General features: G+C 41.3%; 1 protein-coding gene across 3 annotated transcripts in view; it reads right to left on the minus strand.

Annotated features, from left to right (window-relative positions):
- Window positions 1-17,600, minus strand: part of RMDN2 (regulator of microtubule dynamics 2) — a 516,997-nt gene that overhangs the window by 48,824 nt on the left and 450,573 nt on the right. For 2 of the 3 annotated variants that reach the window (XM_069234474.1, XM_069234475.1), the window contains 2 exons: window positions 7,809-7,862; window positions 7,624-7,704 (listed from right to left, as the gene is read on the minus strand). In XM_069234474.1, the coding sequence (XP_069090575.1) occupies window positions 7,624-7,704; window positions 7,809-7,862 (135 nt within the window). Of the gene's footprint in view, window positions 1-7,623; window positions 7,736-7,808; window positions 7,863-17,600 lie in introns of all 3 variants that reach the window. The other variant, XM_069234476.1, reaches the window with a different exon arrangement.

Raw genomic sequence — 17,600 nt, forward strand, 5'->3', positions numbered from 1 at the left:
TGTTTAGGGATTTTACAGACCTATGCCCCCATAATTCAGCACCGTAAAGGGCCGCACCCAAGGCCTGATAAGAGTACAACTGGACAACCGGGGAGACAGGTTTAGAAAAGGAGCCCCGCTGGACCTTCAACAGCCCATCAACATGTTGCTCCAATTTAAGCCTTCATTTAGAAATATGATGTACCCAATCCAGCCTCTCATCAAGAGTAATACCCAAGTATTCAAAGAAGTGAACCTGTTCTAGTGGGGTTCCATTCAAAGTGGGATTAGGACATGTGGTGTGGCAAGTGTTGAAAACCATGTATTTCATTTTACTAACATTGATTTCCAATCCCCTCTGAACACAGAACCTGCTGAACGCATCCAGGATTCTTTGGATTCCCATTGGTGACTTAGATAAAAGTGAGTGTCATCTGCGAACATGAGGGCCGGAACCCTCATGTTCGCTATTTGGGAAGCATAGTTCTCACACGTATTGAGACGGGAAACCAAACCGTTAATATACAAAGTAAAAAGAGACGGAGGAAGAACACAACCCTGTTTTACGCCCTTGGTCAGTATATGAAGAAACTATAACTTGTGCCTAACAGCACGTGCTATAGCTTCTTAACATAAGTATAACAAGAAGTATAACTATAACTGCTGAATTTCTATGGTTTTGTGTGGGTAAAACGTGAACCTAACTATAATGCCCATGTGACCTTAGGTTTTTTCAGCAAATGTCTTTGTTTTCTTTTAACATAAAGTAATGTATAATTACAGCATGTTATTATAACCACCACCATGCACAGCCCTGGCTGCTGCGCATGGCCTGTGGCCATGACCTGCAGCCAATCCCCCGCACCCCCTAGCATGCACCCAACCCCTGCTTTGTATGGTCTTTGGGCGGGCGCAGTTGGAGTGTGGTGTGTGAGTTGGTGTATTTTTTTTCGATTTGGCTTCGGATCCTTGGATCCTACGGGAACTTACACTGCGGGCCGGCTAAGTGCAGCAGAGGATCCACGGATTGGCCAAAAAAATAAATATATATATTGGACAATTTTTTGGGCCAATGAGGGGGTCCTCAGAGACCTCTCCACATGTCCTATGGGTTCAGGATACCTTTATCTTGATCCCTTCTGTGTGTTCTTTTTATGTTTTCTCCCCGGGAACACAGCTGACAAACAAAATGGAGGCTGCAGCTTTCCTTTCAGGTTGCAACCAGCCAATCAGGCCTTGCTTTTGGTTCAGGATCCACAGATTCCCTGCATGTGGATCCTCAGAGGATTCACATGCCTACAAATCTATATTTTTTTCCTTTATTAACTCCAAAACTACTAAACAGATTTACACCAAATTTAAAAAAAAGACCCTTTCTGGGCCAAGATCTAGCTTTCTGCAAAACGTGGTGTAATTCTTTTTAGCAGTCCAGGCTATAGTTGTGTATAAAAACTGCAAAATCCTCATAGACACTGCATGGAGTGAAAGCGTTTTGAGAACACCTCCTTTTTCTTGGCCCCCACCAGACAAATCTCCACAAACCTTCCCAAACAGCAGCTGAAGTAACTGGTGTACTAGTTTTGGACATTTTGTGAAGAGTCGTCAAAATTATGAGCAAAACAAAAAACACTTTGTCCATGGGAAAAACAAGAGAGAGAGAGATAGAGTGTGTATGTGTGTGTGCGTGTGTGTGTGTGTGTAAGGCCTTACAACTGGGATAATTTTTGAGCAAGGAAAATGAGATTCTAAAAATGAATAAATATCTAGTTTTTTAGGGCGGAGGGCGAAGAAGTAGTTTTTCACTTATGAATGTTTTAGGTGGAGTGTTTTCCGAGGCGCATTCTTTTCACAAACAGATTACTGTCCAGTTATAGTAGCAGTGATCCAAAAAGTGGGGAGTCTAAAAAAAATCCCACACTTCAATCTAAAGACCAATGCTTTTTTCTGAATTTACTGGCAATATCATTGAATATGGACGATCTGGACTACTTTGGCTTTATAGCAACAGATTCACAACACAAATGGTTGGAAGAGTGACTTACAACAAGGACATACCTTTTGCGAGTGACCTAAAGAAGAAAAGGCATTTGACTCACTACATTGGTTATACAAGTCCTCTTTGTTGGATACGTTAAATTTGATCTTCTTTTAGTGCCTGATCAGCATAAGGCTGAAGTCAAGCTAAACGGCTGTCCATTGGCCCTCTCCTAACTGGAGATGGGGACTACACAAGTCTGACCTCTGTCCCTACCATTGTAACAATAGCTATACCAACAGCTTAATGTTTAGCTCAGAGGGTATGAAATTAACAGTTATGTTATCTATTTCAAATTTAGGAGCGGGGTTGTGGAGGGTATAACTTTGGATACATCTGAGCTCCTGCTTTGAAAGAGAAAACTCAAAACTGTTTGCAGTATGAGCAATTGGCAGGGCAGGGAAATCAGGGAGAAATCCAAGGCTGTTTAAGTCAATCAATTTTTTTGTTCTCTTCCTTCAACAGACATCGGACATCCGATGGGAATCAGGTTGTCACCTTCCATGAATACTAGAATTAATCTCAACATTGGTAATTACTCGGGCCACATACTAAGTAATCTTTTTTTGCACCCCACGCCACCTCAGACTGGAAACAGCGATATGCAAATGACCCTTAGTTCTACTGCAATAGAAACAGCCCAGTCAAAACTGGCAAGACAGGGACACAAGCAACCCCAAATTGGTTTCAGCCTAATTAAGCTTCATCTATGACATACATCTTGAGCTCTCTAGCACAGTGAGCACAGGACGCGTGCGTGTCTGGGCATACTTGCCGCGCTTACAGAATTGCACTAAGGAAAACAAGAAAGTGAGAGGTGGAATATGTGAATTAATCTCAGCATCTGGTGATTGCTTGGAGCCCATGCCAATTTGTTTTTTTGCCCAGCATGCCACCTCAGACAGGAACGTACCATATGAAAATCAGCCCTGGTCTGGCTTCAATAAGAACAGAGGAGTCCAAACTGCTACGCCACCTGCCCTCTGAGTGGGTATAAAAGCAACCAACAAATAGTTTTGGCCTAATTACATCTCCTCAGAGAGGTGTAGCTCGAGTCCTGTGGCACAGTAAGCACAAATGTATAGTCCTGTCGCTTTCAGGGTGTTTTACTGTTTTCCTCAGCGTGAAGAAGTATGGAAGAAATCACGTTTAGTAGTTGAACATGTAAAAAAAAAAAAGACAAAAGTAATTGCAGTGTCTCCAATTTGAAACCTGTTTTGAAAAAAATACTCCTCAGATGTGAAAAATAATGAGTGTTATTTGTACAGAAAGTGCTGGGATTGAACCACCACTCCACCGTTCTGTCCTGCTCTATCTGCACGGCATGTGTTAACTTGAACAGTGAGGGAGCACAAGCATTCTCAGTACAGAGCACAATTTATTTTTTTTCACATTCAGAAAAATCGGCTCTGTACCTGGCATGTGAGCAGACTCATGTAGTGTGCCTACATGATACATGCCAAGATTTTTTGAAACATTAGACTATGTTAGCACGGCTTATTAGGATGTGTCTTGTGGGGGAGGTGCTGGATATCCCTAGAAAATTGCTCTCTAGACAAAGTTAATCAAGTTACAATTCAAGTTTCTACTAAGATATCATCACTCTGGAAAGTGACTAAATGTATGTCCAAGCAACTCTTTCCTGCGTGTCTGAGAAGGCTCATTGAATTAGATAGGAACATAGGAGATGGCACATGCTTATCAGAAATGTGTCTTATTGTGGCTAGGGAAGAGAAGGAACTGCCTGATTACTCCATGGAGATTTGGTTTAAGCTGTCTCCCATGAAGAGGTGGCATGAACATGAGCAGGGAAATAACCACTGACATTAGAGGTCTGGAAGTGAGAATTGCTTAAATCAATGGGCTCGATTCAGAAAGCTAAATTATAGTTTTGAATTAGTTTACACTTTGTAGTAAATTAACTATTTTCGATACCCACAAACTCTTAGTGTATAATCACAGTGGAAGTCACATGTTTCTACCCCCAGAGTAATACGTTTGGCTTACTCTTGAGCAGGTGGGTGCTGTCCCACCTCAACTCCCTTTTATAATACCATCCTCTTTTCCCACCCACTCACAATTGTGTCCCTTTCATATTTACTATTAAAATCTATGAATATAAATCAAATATATTAGTATGGGCAAAGCTAACACTTTGTAGTACATTTTGTAGTACTGCAAAATATATTCCAAAGTGCAGTTTGCTAATCAGGTCACGTCTTTTGAAAGGAATTAAGGCAAAAACATTTTGGTCACAGTTAACCTTTCATGTGTTGCGACTAGCAGATAAAGGCACAGCTGCCTGCCCTGTATTCAGGCCTGGCCATAAAGAAGGGAATATTTACTAATAGCATGTAGTTGTGTGCTATCACCGATGAATACCATCAAATGAGTGATATACAGAGAAAAATAAACAAAACATGGCCTTTGGTGTATGTCATGGTTCACTAGATTTCTGGTTTGAGTGTGGTTTCAGAGACCCTGTGAGGTCTTTCTTTAGGAACTCAATAGCTACTGAGCAGTATCATGCATGGGTTCTGCCGTTTACCACAGAAGCCCCATGTACATAATACTAATGCACTTATAATGGATTGCTATCTAACCTTTTTTAGGTACTTGAATTTATCAGGATTGTGAGAATGCACAGTCAAGGTTTACTGTGGAGGCAGGTTAGAAGCTCAGGCTCAGTTTGAAATAACACACAATAACACCAATGTCCTGACAGCGGTTTATCTTAGAAAAAGGAAAGGGACTTGTTAAACAGGTAAATATATAATTCAGTTAAAACAAAAGACACAGCGAGCCCTCTGTGGCTGTGATGCTACTCTAAATGTTATTAGATTTATATTAGTGCTAGACGGGAAAGATCGGGAACAACGCACTCAGAACCACGCCTGCGTTGTTCACGCAAGCGGAACGGTGCTTGCCTGAACAACGCAGGACTTTTTCTCTTCCTTAATCACACATGTGCTAAACAACGCACAGGCTTAGTTAAGGCAGAGAAAAAGGAAGATCCATTGGGAGAGGACGCAGTCAGGTAAGTGGGACTGGGGGTAGTTTTTAGGGGTTGGGGCAGGGGGTGAAGGGGCTGGGGGTAGTTTTTAGGGGTTGGGGCAGGGGGTGATGGGGTTAGGTTTTGTTTTTTTAAGGTGTGCGGTGGTCGGGTCGTTACTATGGTTTTGAGCAGCGGAGGTGGGTGGTCGGGTTATTTTGTTTTTAGGAGTGGGGTGGGGGGGGTCGGGGTTATTTTGTATTTGGGGGACAGGGGTTGAGTTTTTAGGGGCGGGGGTCAGGGTAATTATGTATTTGGAGTTGGGGTAATTATGTTTTTAGGGCGGGTGGGGGCTGGGTTTTTAGGGGTGGGGTTAGGGGTAATTTTGTATTTAGGGCAGGTGGGGAGTTGGGTTTTTAGGGGGGTTGAGGTAATTTTGTATTTAGTGCGGGTCGGGGGCAAGTTATTAGGGTGGGAGGTCAAGGTAATTTTGTATTTAGAGCGGGGTGGGTCTTTAGGGGTGGGGTCAGGGTAATTTTGTATTTAGGGTGGCTGGGGTGTCAGTTTTTATGGGCAGGGTGGGGTGTTGGGGTAATTTTGTGTTCAGGGCAGGTGGGGGGGTTGGGTTTTTAGGGGTGGGGTGGGGGTAGTTTTGTATTCAGGGCAGGTCAGGTTTTTAGGGGTGGGGGAGGTTGGGGATTTTGTACTTAAGGTGGGTGGGGGTGGGTTATTAGGGGTGGGGGGTCCAGGTAATTTTTTATTTGGGTGCAGGTTTTTAGGGGTGGGGGTCACGGTAATTTTGTATTTAGGGTGGTTTGGGGTTGGGTTTTTAGGAGCGGGGTGGTGGGTTGGGGTAATTTTTTATTCAGGGCAGGCGGGGCAGACTTTTAGGGGTGGGGTGGAGGTTCGGGGAATTTTATTTTTAGGGGTTGGGTAGTTTTATTTTTGAAGGTGGGGGTCGGTTTTAGGGCTCAGGGTGGGTGATGGTATCTGGGTAGTTTTTAAAGGTGGGGGGTCAGGGTACTTCTGTTTTTAGGGGCGGGGTGTGGGGGTCGGTGTAATTTTGTTTTAAGGGGTTGTGTTTTATTTTTGGGGTGAGGTCGGTTTTAGGGCTCAGAGTGGGTGGGGGTATCAGGTTAGTTTTTAAGGGTTGGGTTACTTCTGTTTTTAAGGTGGGGGTGGCATGCGACAACTATGCATGCTGTTCCCACACATGCCTTTATGAGGCATGCCTTTACACGGAAAATCATTGTAAAGGCATGAGTGGAAACAACGTTGTCGTTGTTCCAACCGCTTTGTTCAGACATGCGTGGTTGCAGCATGAGTGGTTCCATCATACAACCGTGCTAGACTCTAGATTTCTGCTAAGATTGGCCTCAGAGCCAATGTTATATCAGGGGACTTTGCTCCAATGCTTCAGAGTTCTTTGAGTGTGTTAAGGTCATTTAGTTTGAGAGAGGGCCAATATTTCACAAAGTGCTGTAAAATGTGCTAAGGGATAAAGATGAAAAAGTCTGGACAAAATTATTTTCTTCGCCCACCTTTGGAGAACAACCTGGCATCAAGGCTGAAATAAAAAGTGTCAAGTATTCAGATAATTGGAGTCAGGCTTGGTAGTTCAAAGGATTTTTTGGGAACAGTAATAACAACCAGTCTTCAGGTCTCCCAACCGGAACACCCTAAACCTTCTCCCCTCAAAGTGTTCCATGACGTAATCCATGACTCCCAAATGGGTCCAGCGGGGAGGCTGCCACACTGGTGGCAACCTACCCGTCAGGACTTCAGCAGACTGGCTTTTCTGTCCGTGGAAGTCATAATAAGGCCCCTTGTGCCATCCAGAAAACTTGCAAGGGAAGGGCAGCTCACCTTTACCAAGCTATGCAGGGCACTTTCTTCCCAAGTGCTCCAGGGAGGATGTCCTTTTTGTTCCTTAAACAATTTATAGTACTGTAGTGTGATTTTGCAAAACACCTGGAACAGGGCCACAGATTCTAAGCAACTGATCCCTGAACTATCGAAAAAAACATAAAACAGATGTGTATCCTACAAATACCTGACAAAGGCTTGCATAGACTGTCCTTGAATGGTGAGCTGAAGTAGCGAGCGACATTCATCATTTAAATTCAGTAAACATTATTAACTATTCAGCTTTAAGAGACACAGTAAATTACTAAAAGAACACAAAGGTCCACATCTAATATCCGGATTCAAGTTCGCCATGCGGCATTGTGATGATCCGCATTGTCTTTACAATGCTATATATTGATTAAAATATATTGTAGAAGCAAAAAGGATATATCCCATATAAACTACCTATGTCTACATAATCAAGCGGAAAATGTAGCGGAACTGTTTATTTTATCATTTCAAAGGTAATAAAATGGAAATTAAATTGCAGTTATAAAGACCTAACAGCCCTTTGTTGATGTGTACATTCAAAGTCCGCCTCTTAAAGATTAGCCTGCCTCACGAGAAAAGCTAGTGTGAAAAAAGCGGCTGGTCTCTAAATGTCCAAAAGTTAACTCACGACAGGAAAAGAAATATACAGTTAACGGTGTGCGGGGAAGGCTTCCGGTACAACACAACAGAGAAGACAGAGATGTATTTCGGTACCCACCTCGTTGGTCAACGATACAATCGCTGATGCAGCGTCACAAAACTTGAGCGCCTTGTGATTCTGTCCAAGGTCTCTGTAGCACTGAAATAAACGTGGGAAATATAAAAGACAACTGAAGTGTGTCACTGAACACATCGGTAATGAGCGACATCAAGTGCACCGAAGGAACAATGTGTTATAGTTACCTTTGCTAAATATACATAATTGGATTTGGAATAGGAAGGCCGCATTTCTTCCACCTGGTAAATATATTTTTAGGGGAAAACACAAACAAAATTAAAAAAATGTCACCATAAAGTCGACATGATTTGACATAGTAAATGTAACTGACCTTGCATCTTATTGCATGCACGCACTTTGTTTTTTATACTGGGGGCGGGTCAAAAAAGAAGCGCCTTCTCATTTAAACTCCCATAGGAACTTTTGCTCATAGCTACAGCATGCACCGCTATTAAATGTTATTGGGCTACATTTATATTCACTGTGGGGAGGCATAAATACATGCATATATAGAGAATATATTACATTCTCAAAAACACTTAAACTTTAATAAATCCCTTTCCCTTGTATAAATCAAATATTAAAATATGCTCTACTTTAACAGCACCTCAACTCATAAAGTATGTAATTGCTTCATAATAATGTGAAATGCTTAAAAAATACTCATTAAAGTTGATTGTGGCTACACATCATAAAGTGCTGAATGCTGTATTTTGCAATGTGAGTGTAAAATGACAGTGTTTGCTTTTGGAGGACTTTAACCATATACAACAGAATTTCGAAGTGATGAGATTGTAATTTCCCTAGTAGAGTACACTTATATTGATCTACAAGATCTACATTTTGAACCAAGTATGAGTTCATCATAAGAAATATCAGAAATATGACCTTTTCTAGCAGCATAAAATATTAATTATGTGCATAAACTCCCTGAGTCAGAGAACAGTGCAAACCATGAAGACAACTGTTGCGGTGCAATGGTATGTTGAGACGAGCTGACTAGACATAGTAACGGCCACTTGCCATGTCTCAACCGATGGGAGGATCTGAACAACGAACCATTCTCTTGGTGTGCAAAGCATCTCAGGATGCCATCATCTAATGAAGGGGCAATGACGTGAACATAGTTGTAGGCTGCTTTCATTGTAGCGATGTAAGGTCCACTTAGAGGACCCCATACTCAAAACCCACAGAACAGAAAGTTAATCCTCTAGATAAAATACAGTAATGTTCCCAAGAGTGTATAAATATCAAAAATCAGTCTTACTTTTTGTGCATAAAACAATCTTTGTTTAAATACTCTCTCATGAAGATTCCTAATTTCTTCAAGGCTCCAGCAGTGTGTGATATCCTTTTGAATAGAGGAATCTAAAAAAACTTAAGATCAGTCAAAAAGCATTATACAAGACCAAATGGTCCCACCCAGCTTCCAGCAGAGAATCGACCTTCAGACGGCAAGGTAATAGGAAATGTATTCAGCAATACATTCAGAAAATACATATCGTCTGGACTGACCCTCTTCGAGGCAGATCAGTCAGGATGACTCTCTGACTGTTGCTTTCCTGATCTAAATTAGAGACGTATCATGGATTCCACAAAGTGGAATTTTTCTCTTCTCCTATCCTTAAATCTGAAGCACATGTATCACTTTTAACTTATCTATAACATGTAAGGATATTTTTTAAACATAACCTCAAATACACCCTATAAACTGTGATTACCTTAGCAGGCCAAGGTGCTGATCGCACACAAATATGCCTTCAATCTACTGAATGCTCTTGAAAATGCAGCATCCTGCTGCAAAGCAGGTGTACCTCCTGGACTTACGTGGTTTTGTCTGACTTGGATGATTTTATTTTTCCTCATGGATTTATACTTCAACAACAGTTTTCCTTGACGTTTTGTAAAGAAACCCATGAAAGTAATAAATGTGGTGAACTATCCCACTTATGGCTTATGCAAAATTGTCAATATTGTGGTAGGCGCTGTGTATATCTGTATTTACAAGAATATCTATATAATAGGCAGGGTAACAAATAGGCTGTGATAGCACCTGGTGCCAGGCCGTCTTCTCATCTTATGCCTTCACTTCGTCTCTAAATTAAGATGCTGCATTAGATGCAGCAATTCCTAAGAACGTTATAAATTGTTTTATTTGCAAATTAACCAACAGTGGCAATGTTAATTTTTTCATAACATGGTTTCTATCTTCCTATTGGGTTTCAGAGTGATATTGGTCAGTTGTTTTCAGCAGATCTGGATAGGAAAAAGCCATGCCCTCACGGCAATTCTGAAATACAAGTTCTGTAGCATTGACTCCTATACTTGCTTGTCATAAGGTCCACAACTTAGTGCCTTGGACACAGAAATACGTGCCTCCAATCGTTTTCTTCATTTACAGTGATATGATTATTAAGGTCGTAGATTACAGGTGTATCGCTTAAACTTAATTTGCAGGAAAATTAGTACTCTTCCATTAATTGACCTGTGAAGAATGTAGATTATTTTGAAACAGGATATTTTCACAAAAAGAGCACAGGACAGTCCAGGCCTTGTAGGATTTTATAGTGAAGTTTTCTTGTTGCTTCGTTCTCGATTCTTTAGAGGATTCTCATAACGGAAGCTGACACTCCATGGCATATGCCTTTTGCGTAATCTAGTTGTGATATAAGGGAAGTAGTTATCTGGATATTGTGTAAGAATCCGAAATGCTGCAAAATACTCTGTGATATCCTTATGGTATAAAATAGAGATTTGGTTGCTTTCGACTACATGTATTTATCAGAGACAAACTACTAACAATTTATTCGCCTGAGTAAAGAAATCTTTCCTGTAAAAACATAGGGTATTTTGAAACAAAAAAATGTTTTGGATGAGAATTCATTTTCACAAAATTAATTCTTCCAACGATTGTTAAATAAAGTCAGGCCTAACCCCAAAACTGTCAAGCTGTCCATAGTGACGGTACTTTATTTATGTATCTGATTGACAGGTACATTTCAAGGTATCGCAAGCATGATTTAATACCGTGCACTCTTCAATTACTCACGGACATCCTGTAATGCAGCCTAACATAGAATTACCCCATTGTCTGCAGCGTTGACACGGTAGCCTGATACTCTTGAAACATTTGCAAATTAGCTCAAAGTCTGACTTAGCCCAGTTGGTCTGCTGCCAGGTGGAAAGCGTTGTTGTGTGTGTAGAGATGTATACAAAGGGCACAGTGTATCCAGTAGCTCAATTCTGTCTCAGACAAATAAACTCATGCTAAATTCCACCTAGTGCTCTAGATGTATCATAAATAAAAGGAGGGGATAGGCATACCAGCCTTGTTCCTTAGTGGTGCAACCTGCCTCATTACAATTAACTATTATTCATGCCATGGCCCATTATGAAGAGATGCAATTGAGTTAATGCAGTGGGACTGCAATACCATTGTCTTGATAACAAACAAGACAGAACTTTAAAGTGTAACTTGCCAATTCACTTTGACAAGTAAAAATAGGATATATTATGGGAATTCTTGACTGAAAGCCTAAGAGTGCCTTCAAGGAAGATAGGCACTTACCGTTTACAGACAGAATACACACAGAACTCAGCGACTATCACATGACAAAGACACAGGTTGTTTAACTTTGCTTAATAGGTGTAGGGCTATTATCACACCTATACCCACATAATCCACATGAAAAGCCGTCTTTGGAAGTGTTAACAATAAAAACTTGATGCCACAACTCAGCTTATTCTTCCACTTTCTGCAACATCTTACTCTTATGTACAGTGAGGGTCACAGCTTCATGATTGAAACACATCTTTGAACCTCGCGTATCTCACCGAACTCCTCCCATATACATAGTACTACATCCAAGACACTTCCAGCCACAGTTCATGTTAGAGTGCTTCACGGCCTCATCAGGGGTATGACCATCTAGTCAAATGATATAATGAACTACAATAAGTGTACTAAGGGACGCCTGGACTGCCCTCGCCCAATCTGTGAGGGGTGCTGCTGCCACTTGAAGTTCCAGTGGCAGCAATGTGAGCGCTTTATAAGGCATCACTTTTTTGCTAAACTAATTGACGATGAATTTCATTTTTGTAGTTTATCTTCTCATTGTCAGTAACAAACTGAAAATAAGGGCTCCAAAACATAGGTCCATCTCCAGTACTGAAGACAAAGGAGATGAAGAACGCATTCTGGTTAGTCTTGGAGGACAAAAACTCAGCTGAAGATGATACAGGAGGTTACAAAAATGTAGAAGACCCATATCACTTCTTTTGCATGTTATAATAGGGATATGAAGGAGGGTTGACTAGAGACTTTTGGTACCAAATAAGGAGACTCGAAGTCAGAGAGGAGAGATGCTCTTTACTGTCCGTCAAAGGGATTTAAAATCCAATATGTTCAACTCCACAACAAGGGAGGCACATAACTGTTAGAGTGGCATGGTTTGATCACCCGGATCCAAGCGGTGGCAAGTTTAAGGTAGTTGGAAAAGTCTGAACACCCTTACAGCAACTGTAGACTTCGACATTGTCATAAGACCTATTGTGTGGCACTCCAAAGAGCTACTTATGATCCCATTAAAACTCTGGGCTATCCTTAATGGCTGCAATATGCCTGATGTTTAGAGAATGCAGGTTTCTTATTGGAAGTGGAGAGTCTTGCCTGTTTCCTGTAACATGCCCGATGCCATGTTCCACTCACTTGTCTCTTGTTTTCCAGTACTACAGGGAAAAAAATCAGTGTCTCCTCATTTACTAAAGACGTTCCTTTGTTCCACACCTGCCAATAATAATTTGTCAAGGGCTTTGGTGCATCCCAGAGTCAGCAGGATCTCACCGCAGGATCTCACCACAGGATCACAGAGGTCCTTGTGAGGAACAGGTGTTGTTGGCACATAAAACAAATATGCTAATGTGTACGAGGAATTACGTAATATGACTTAATTGTAAAAAAAAAAAGAGAGCACCCTGAAAAGAAAGAAGCAGTAGACACCTCAATCAATAACTGGTGTGAAAATACAGAGAATGAAAATTGAAGCATGAAGGGTTTAGTTTGTGCAAGACTATTAATGTCCCATCAGTGTTATCTTAGCTTTTATGATGTTGTGTGTAAATGTGAAGACAAACTGCATTTGCTAAAAACATCCTAAACTTGTCACTTGTGCTAGCCTACATGCTTCCAAGGATTTTACAAGCAAGATATATTGATGGAGGCTCCCTTTTTTCTAGTTAGTAATAGGAACATTTCCTGAACAGAGAACTATGATGTGTATGAGTATATACATCATTGATAAAGATGGAAGCTTCTGTTAGGAAGTTTGGAAACCTGAAAAAAACTGAAGTTTTATGAAACTTTCAAAATTGCTCAAAGGCCTGCCAGGCAGGAACCCACACCCTCTACCCTCTACTGGTCCTATGATCTTGCTGAGTTCAAAACATTTCCTATGACCCTAATGCTAGCATTTCCTAACCTCAGTTCATTAAATTCAGGTTTGCAACACTTCACACCCAATGACACTCTGCGGGTCTAGTTTTATTCCCATTTTACTACCCTGGTCATTACGTTTAACAACAGGCGTTAGTGGTAGATCACCGGATCAGCCTACTTCCTTATACATACCCACAATCAAAGAAAAATGATTCAAAACAGTGTTTTCTTATTTCTGACTAAAGCTTAGGTAGTGTAAGTTTCATGGTGACTAAGGGATTTTTGAAAACGCGGGAAGTCGAACTTGTGTAAACGCGAAGCATGCCGTGCAAATATTAAACGTTGACTCTCGCATGGAAGTGTGACTAGGAAGGCGTAATAGAGACTCATTTCCAGAAAACCACGCAGTGCCCTTTCATCAGTACCTCATTCAACACACATGAATCTTGGTGGTCATCTTTTGCAAGAGCTCTAAAGTATCGGTTTATTAGCAAATTTAAGAAGGCCAGTAAACAGGTTGATGCAAAGGGTGAATTACAGATATTTTCTTAAACTTGTAAATCTACATCTCATGTGTTACACCTCAAGATTTGCATGCATTTCTGCCTTTTCGATGAAGCACCAAAAATCCGTTAATTATTCATGGAAATCAAGGTGGATAATTTACAAAAGTTAAGTACTGCGAATATGCAAATCAGATATGCTCGTTTTCTTTCTTCTCCACCCAATTGTTTTTTCAGAGAAACCTCTTCCTCGGCACCCCTGTTAAACATAGGGGTGTTCGAGACTGCTTCCTAAACCTGAATATACTCTCGCTACTATCATTTTCTGGTCTAACAGTAGTTGTGTTTCGGGAAGTATTGATACTAAATATTTTAAAATATGCACAGTGAGTTTTGGTTGCACCCAGAGAAATATTCCTCTTTCATCTCATTCTACAGGCTTTTTGGCGTATCAAAACACCTTCCACAAAGTGCTTCCACTTGAATATTTGAGTACTATCTTACAAGTGAAACACACACCCAATACTCCAGCTGTTGTCCTAATTTACTTTGTGTCTCATTTATGTCTTATATACAGAAAGCAATCCTTTTTTCACTTTATTTTCCTCAGGATTGGCAATGCCAAGAGGCCAGGCTTTAATGTGATAAACAGCATGTGTGCACGCACAGCATGTAAAAATTGTGTAAATTGTTTTATATGCTTTGGCACACTACATCCAGGCCTACTGGCTTTGCCAATGCTTGTTATGTACGGGTACGTGTGTGTGTGTGTTTTCAAATTTGGGAAACGCAATGCAAAATGCTTTTGAATACATACACATAGCTGACATCTTCGGTGTTCCAAGCTCCTGCTCTTTCACTCTTACCATAAAAATCCCTTTACACCCTTTTTGTAAGTCCCTAGTAAAGTGCACTACATGTGCCCAGGGCCTGTAAATTAAATGCTACTAATGGGTTTACAGCACTGATTGTGCAACCCACATAAGTAGCCACTTAATAATGTCTCAGGCCTAGCATTACAAGGCCTGTGTGTGCAGTTTCACTGCCACTTCGACTTGGCATTTAAAAGTACTTGCCAAGCCTTAAACTCCCCTTTTCTACATTTAAATCACCCATAAGGTAGGTCCTAGGTAACCCATACGGCAGGGTGCTATGTAAGTAAAAGGCAGGACTTGTACTTATGTGATTTACATGTCCTAGTAGGGAAAAACTCACACATTTGTTTTCCACTACTGTTAGGCTTGCTCCTCTCATGGACTAGTATTAGAACTGCCCTCACAAACTTTTAAGTGGTAGATTCTGATCTGGAAGTAGTAGCCCTGTCATATTTAGTATTGTCAGAACAGTAATAGAAAATCCTGCTTACTGGTGACGTTGAATTTAAAATTATTGTTTTAGAAATGCCACTTTTAGAAAGTGGGCATTTATCTGCACTTACTGCCTCTGTGCCTCACATCCTTTCTCCAATCCACGTCTGGGCTGGGCTGGTTGACAGCTCCCCTTGTGCATTCCACCCAGATAGCCATAAACACAGGACACTCAGTCACATATGCATACTGAATGGGACTCCCTGGGCAGGAAGGGTGGAGGGGCTCTCTCTTACACTTCAAAGGCCAGTGGCCTCTGACAAACAACTGATAAACTCCCACAGGGATCCTGGCAGACAGGACTGGGATGAAAGGGGAACTTGGGCACTTCAAAACCACTCTTTGAAGTTTCCCCCACTTCAAAGGCATTTTTGGGTATATAAACCGGGTCTCTGACCCCACCAAATCAGACACTTCTGGATCTACACCCGCACTTTACAGAGGAACTGCCTAGCTGCCCAAAGGACTCATCTGGACTATTTTGCTGAGAAGGACTGCTGCTCTGCTTATTGTCCTGCTGCCCTGCTGGCCTCTGACTTTCCTGGAAGGACACTGCCTTCCCAAAAGTGCTCTCCAAGGGCTTGGATTGAGCTTATCTCCTGTTCTGAAGTCTCAGGGCCAACAAATACTACACCTACTAGCTTTTAGCTAGTTTTCCGCCTTCAGCAACTCCCGGCTGACTTCAGCGACTCCAGCACAGACGCCGCTGGCCAATGGCACACCGCCTGACACCACACCGCTGTGTGCTCTGGCTCTGTGGTCCTCGCTGCACACAACGACAGTGGCCTGCAACGCAAGTTTGACATCGCTGCCACGTCGCTGACGTCACACAGTGTGATTGCGACACTGCAAAGTCGGCTCATCATGTCTTGACCAACTGGATCCACTTATCCTGCCGGGTCACAAGGAGCCAAGACTTTGTCGGAATCCTTTTATTTGTTTTTCTGTGAAGTAAACAAGGATATGTGGAACCAGAGACTTATCTTGCAACAAACTCTATAGTACTTGTTTATTTCACAGGGAGTCATACACAGGGGTTACGAACTCCTAGCACTTGTTTGTTTCTCAAGAGTCACCATTAGGATAGAAGCTCTAGTTGAACTATTGCAAACAGGAGTACAGTAGCATAGAAGTACTGTTGTATGCTATGCTGACATATAATGTGGTTAACACATATATGACCAGGAAACCACGCAATACTAAAGCATGTTTTCATGGCAGAATCATCTTGTCATCTTGATTATAAACAAAGCATGAAAAGTTATTTCCTAATTCTGAAGATAATACTTGCTGGTAAACAACTTTATTGTAATTCTGGTGGGTATTCATTTACTGTATTAAAACGAAGTTGGCATACCAGTTCAGAAGAAGAGGAAAGTTTCAAACTGTAATTGAAAACAGGAATATAGGTATGTCTCATGTAACACTTCAAGTTAAAATACCAATGTTCGAACTGTGGTAAAGATATCCTTTACTTTTTAGATGTCAACACTTTAGTAGTGCAAATTAACGCCAGTATGTGGTAAGGCGCAAGGTGATGTTCTGTGTCTCTATATCTCTTGCCCCATAATCTCTTGCCCCATACACCTTTCCCCATTCCAACTGCATAATTTCACAGTAATTTTGTGGCGCTGACTGTAGGTTTGGCGAAGTTTGGAAAATACCCTTGTTCCTGTAGGATTAAAATTTCCTGGTTACTGCATCATGATATCACCATACACTCACTATCTCCTCATCTTTTTCATCCCTGCTTTCTCCATTTGTCACTCTTTTTCAATCTTTAGCTTCCTCCTCCTTTTTCCCTTTTCTCTCTCTTGCTCTGGGTAGAGTCTAATAGTACAAAATAAGTTCTGGTCAGCAAAAACAAGTGCCATGGCCCAACACGGCACACGTTAAACAAAGCTCCACATTTTACAGAGAGCTATCCCACTAAACCTTAGACGTCTGGATGGACTAGTATCCCACCTAAAACATTCTGAGATAACACCTCTGATGACACCTTGACTGGCACTATGAATGTTGCATTCTGGGGCAGTACCTCTCTGTACTCACAGGCCTTGGCACTTCAGCTGAACTTTGGTGAGGTGTTGGATCTAGTATCAATTGAGGTTCTCTCTAAGTGTCCTGCAAAATTAACTCCGAAGTATTTGCACTGTCCTCTTTACTCTCCTCAGTATCTCTTATTGCACTACTACATAGATGCTTAATGATGCAGAAAAACCTGAGTCACACTTGACTGAAGTATGAACTCTGCAGGACACATGTCTGGGCTGGATGAAAATAGAGTATCCCTCTCTCTTTAGTCTTTCTCTCCTCTCTCTTGCTTGTACATTGCCAGGTCTCCTTATCAAAATTTGGTATGGTAAAATTAAACAAAGAACGCACATGCAGAAACAAGATACTGTCAGTAAATCAAAACATTTTTTGATGACCATTCATCTCAATACAATAAAGGGCACACACACAAACAATTCTAAGAATCAAAATAAAATGCAATAAAAAATTATATATTGCCTAGACATTATCACTTAAGCCAATGGACGTCCCATCATTCCCGTCCACATTTCAGAGCAAGACACCAGACAATACACTGAGGAGGCAGTTAACTATTAACTAGCGCGAGCCACATCATATTCTATGTTCCCCCAGCCTCACGGTTTCCTCTGTCTGCCT

This window comes from Pleurodeles waltl, chromosome 5 (genome assembly GCF_031143425.1).
Source record: "Pleurodeles waltl isolate 20211129_DDA chromosome 5, aPleWal1.hap1.20221129, whole genome shotgun sequence".
In the NCBI taxonomy this organism is placed as follows: domain Eukaryota; kingdom Metazoa; phylum Chordata; class Amphibia; order Caudata; family Salamandridae; genus Pleurodeles; species Pleurodeles waltl.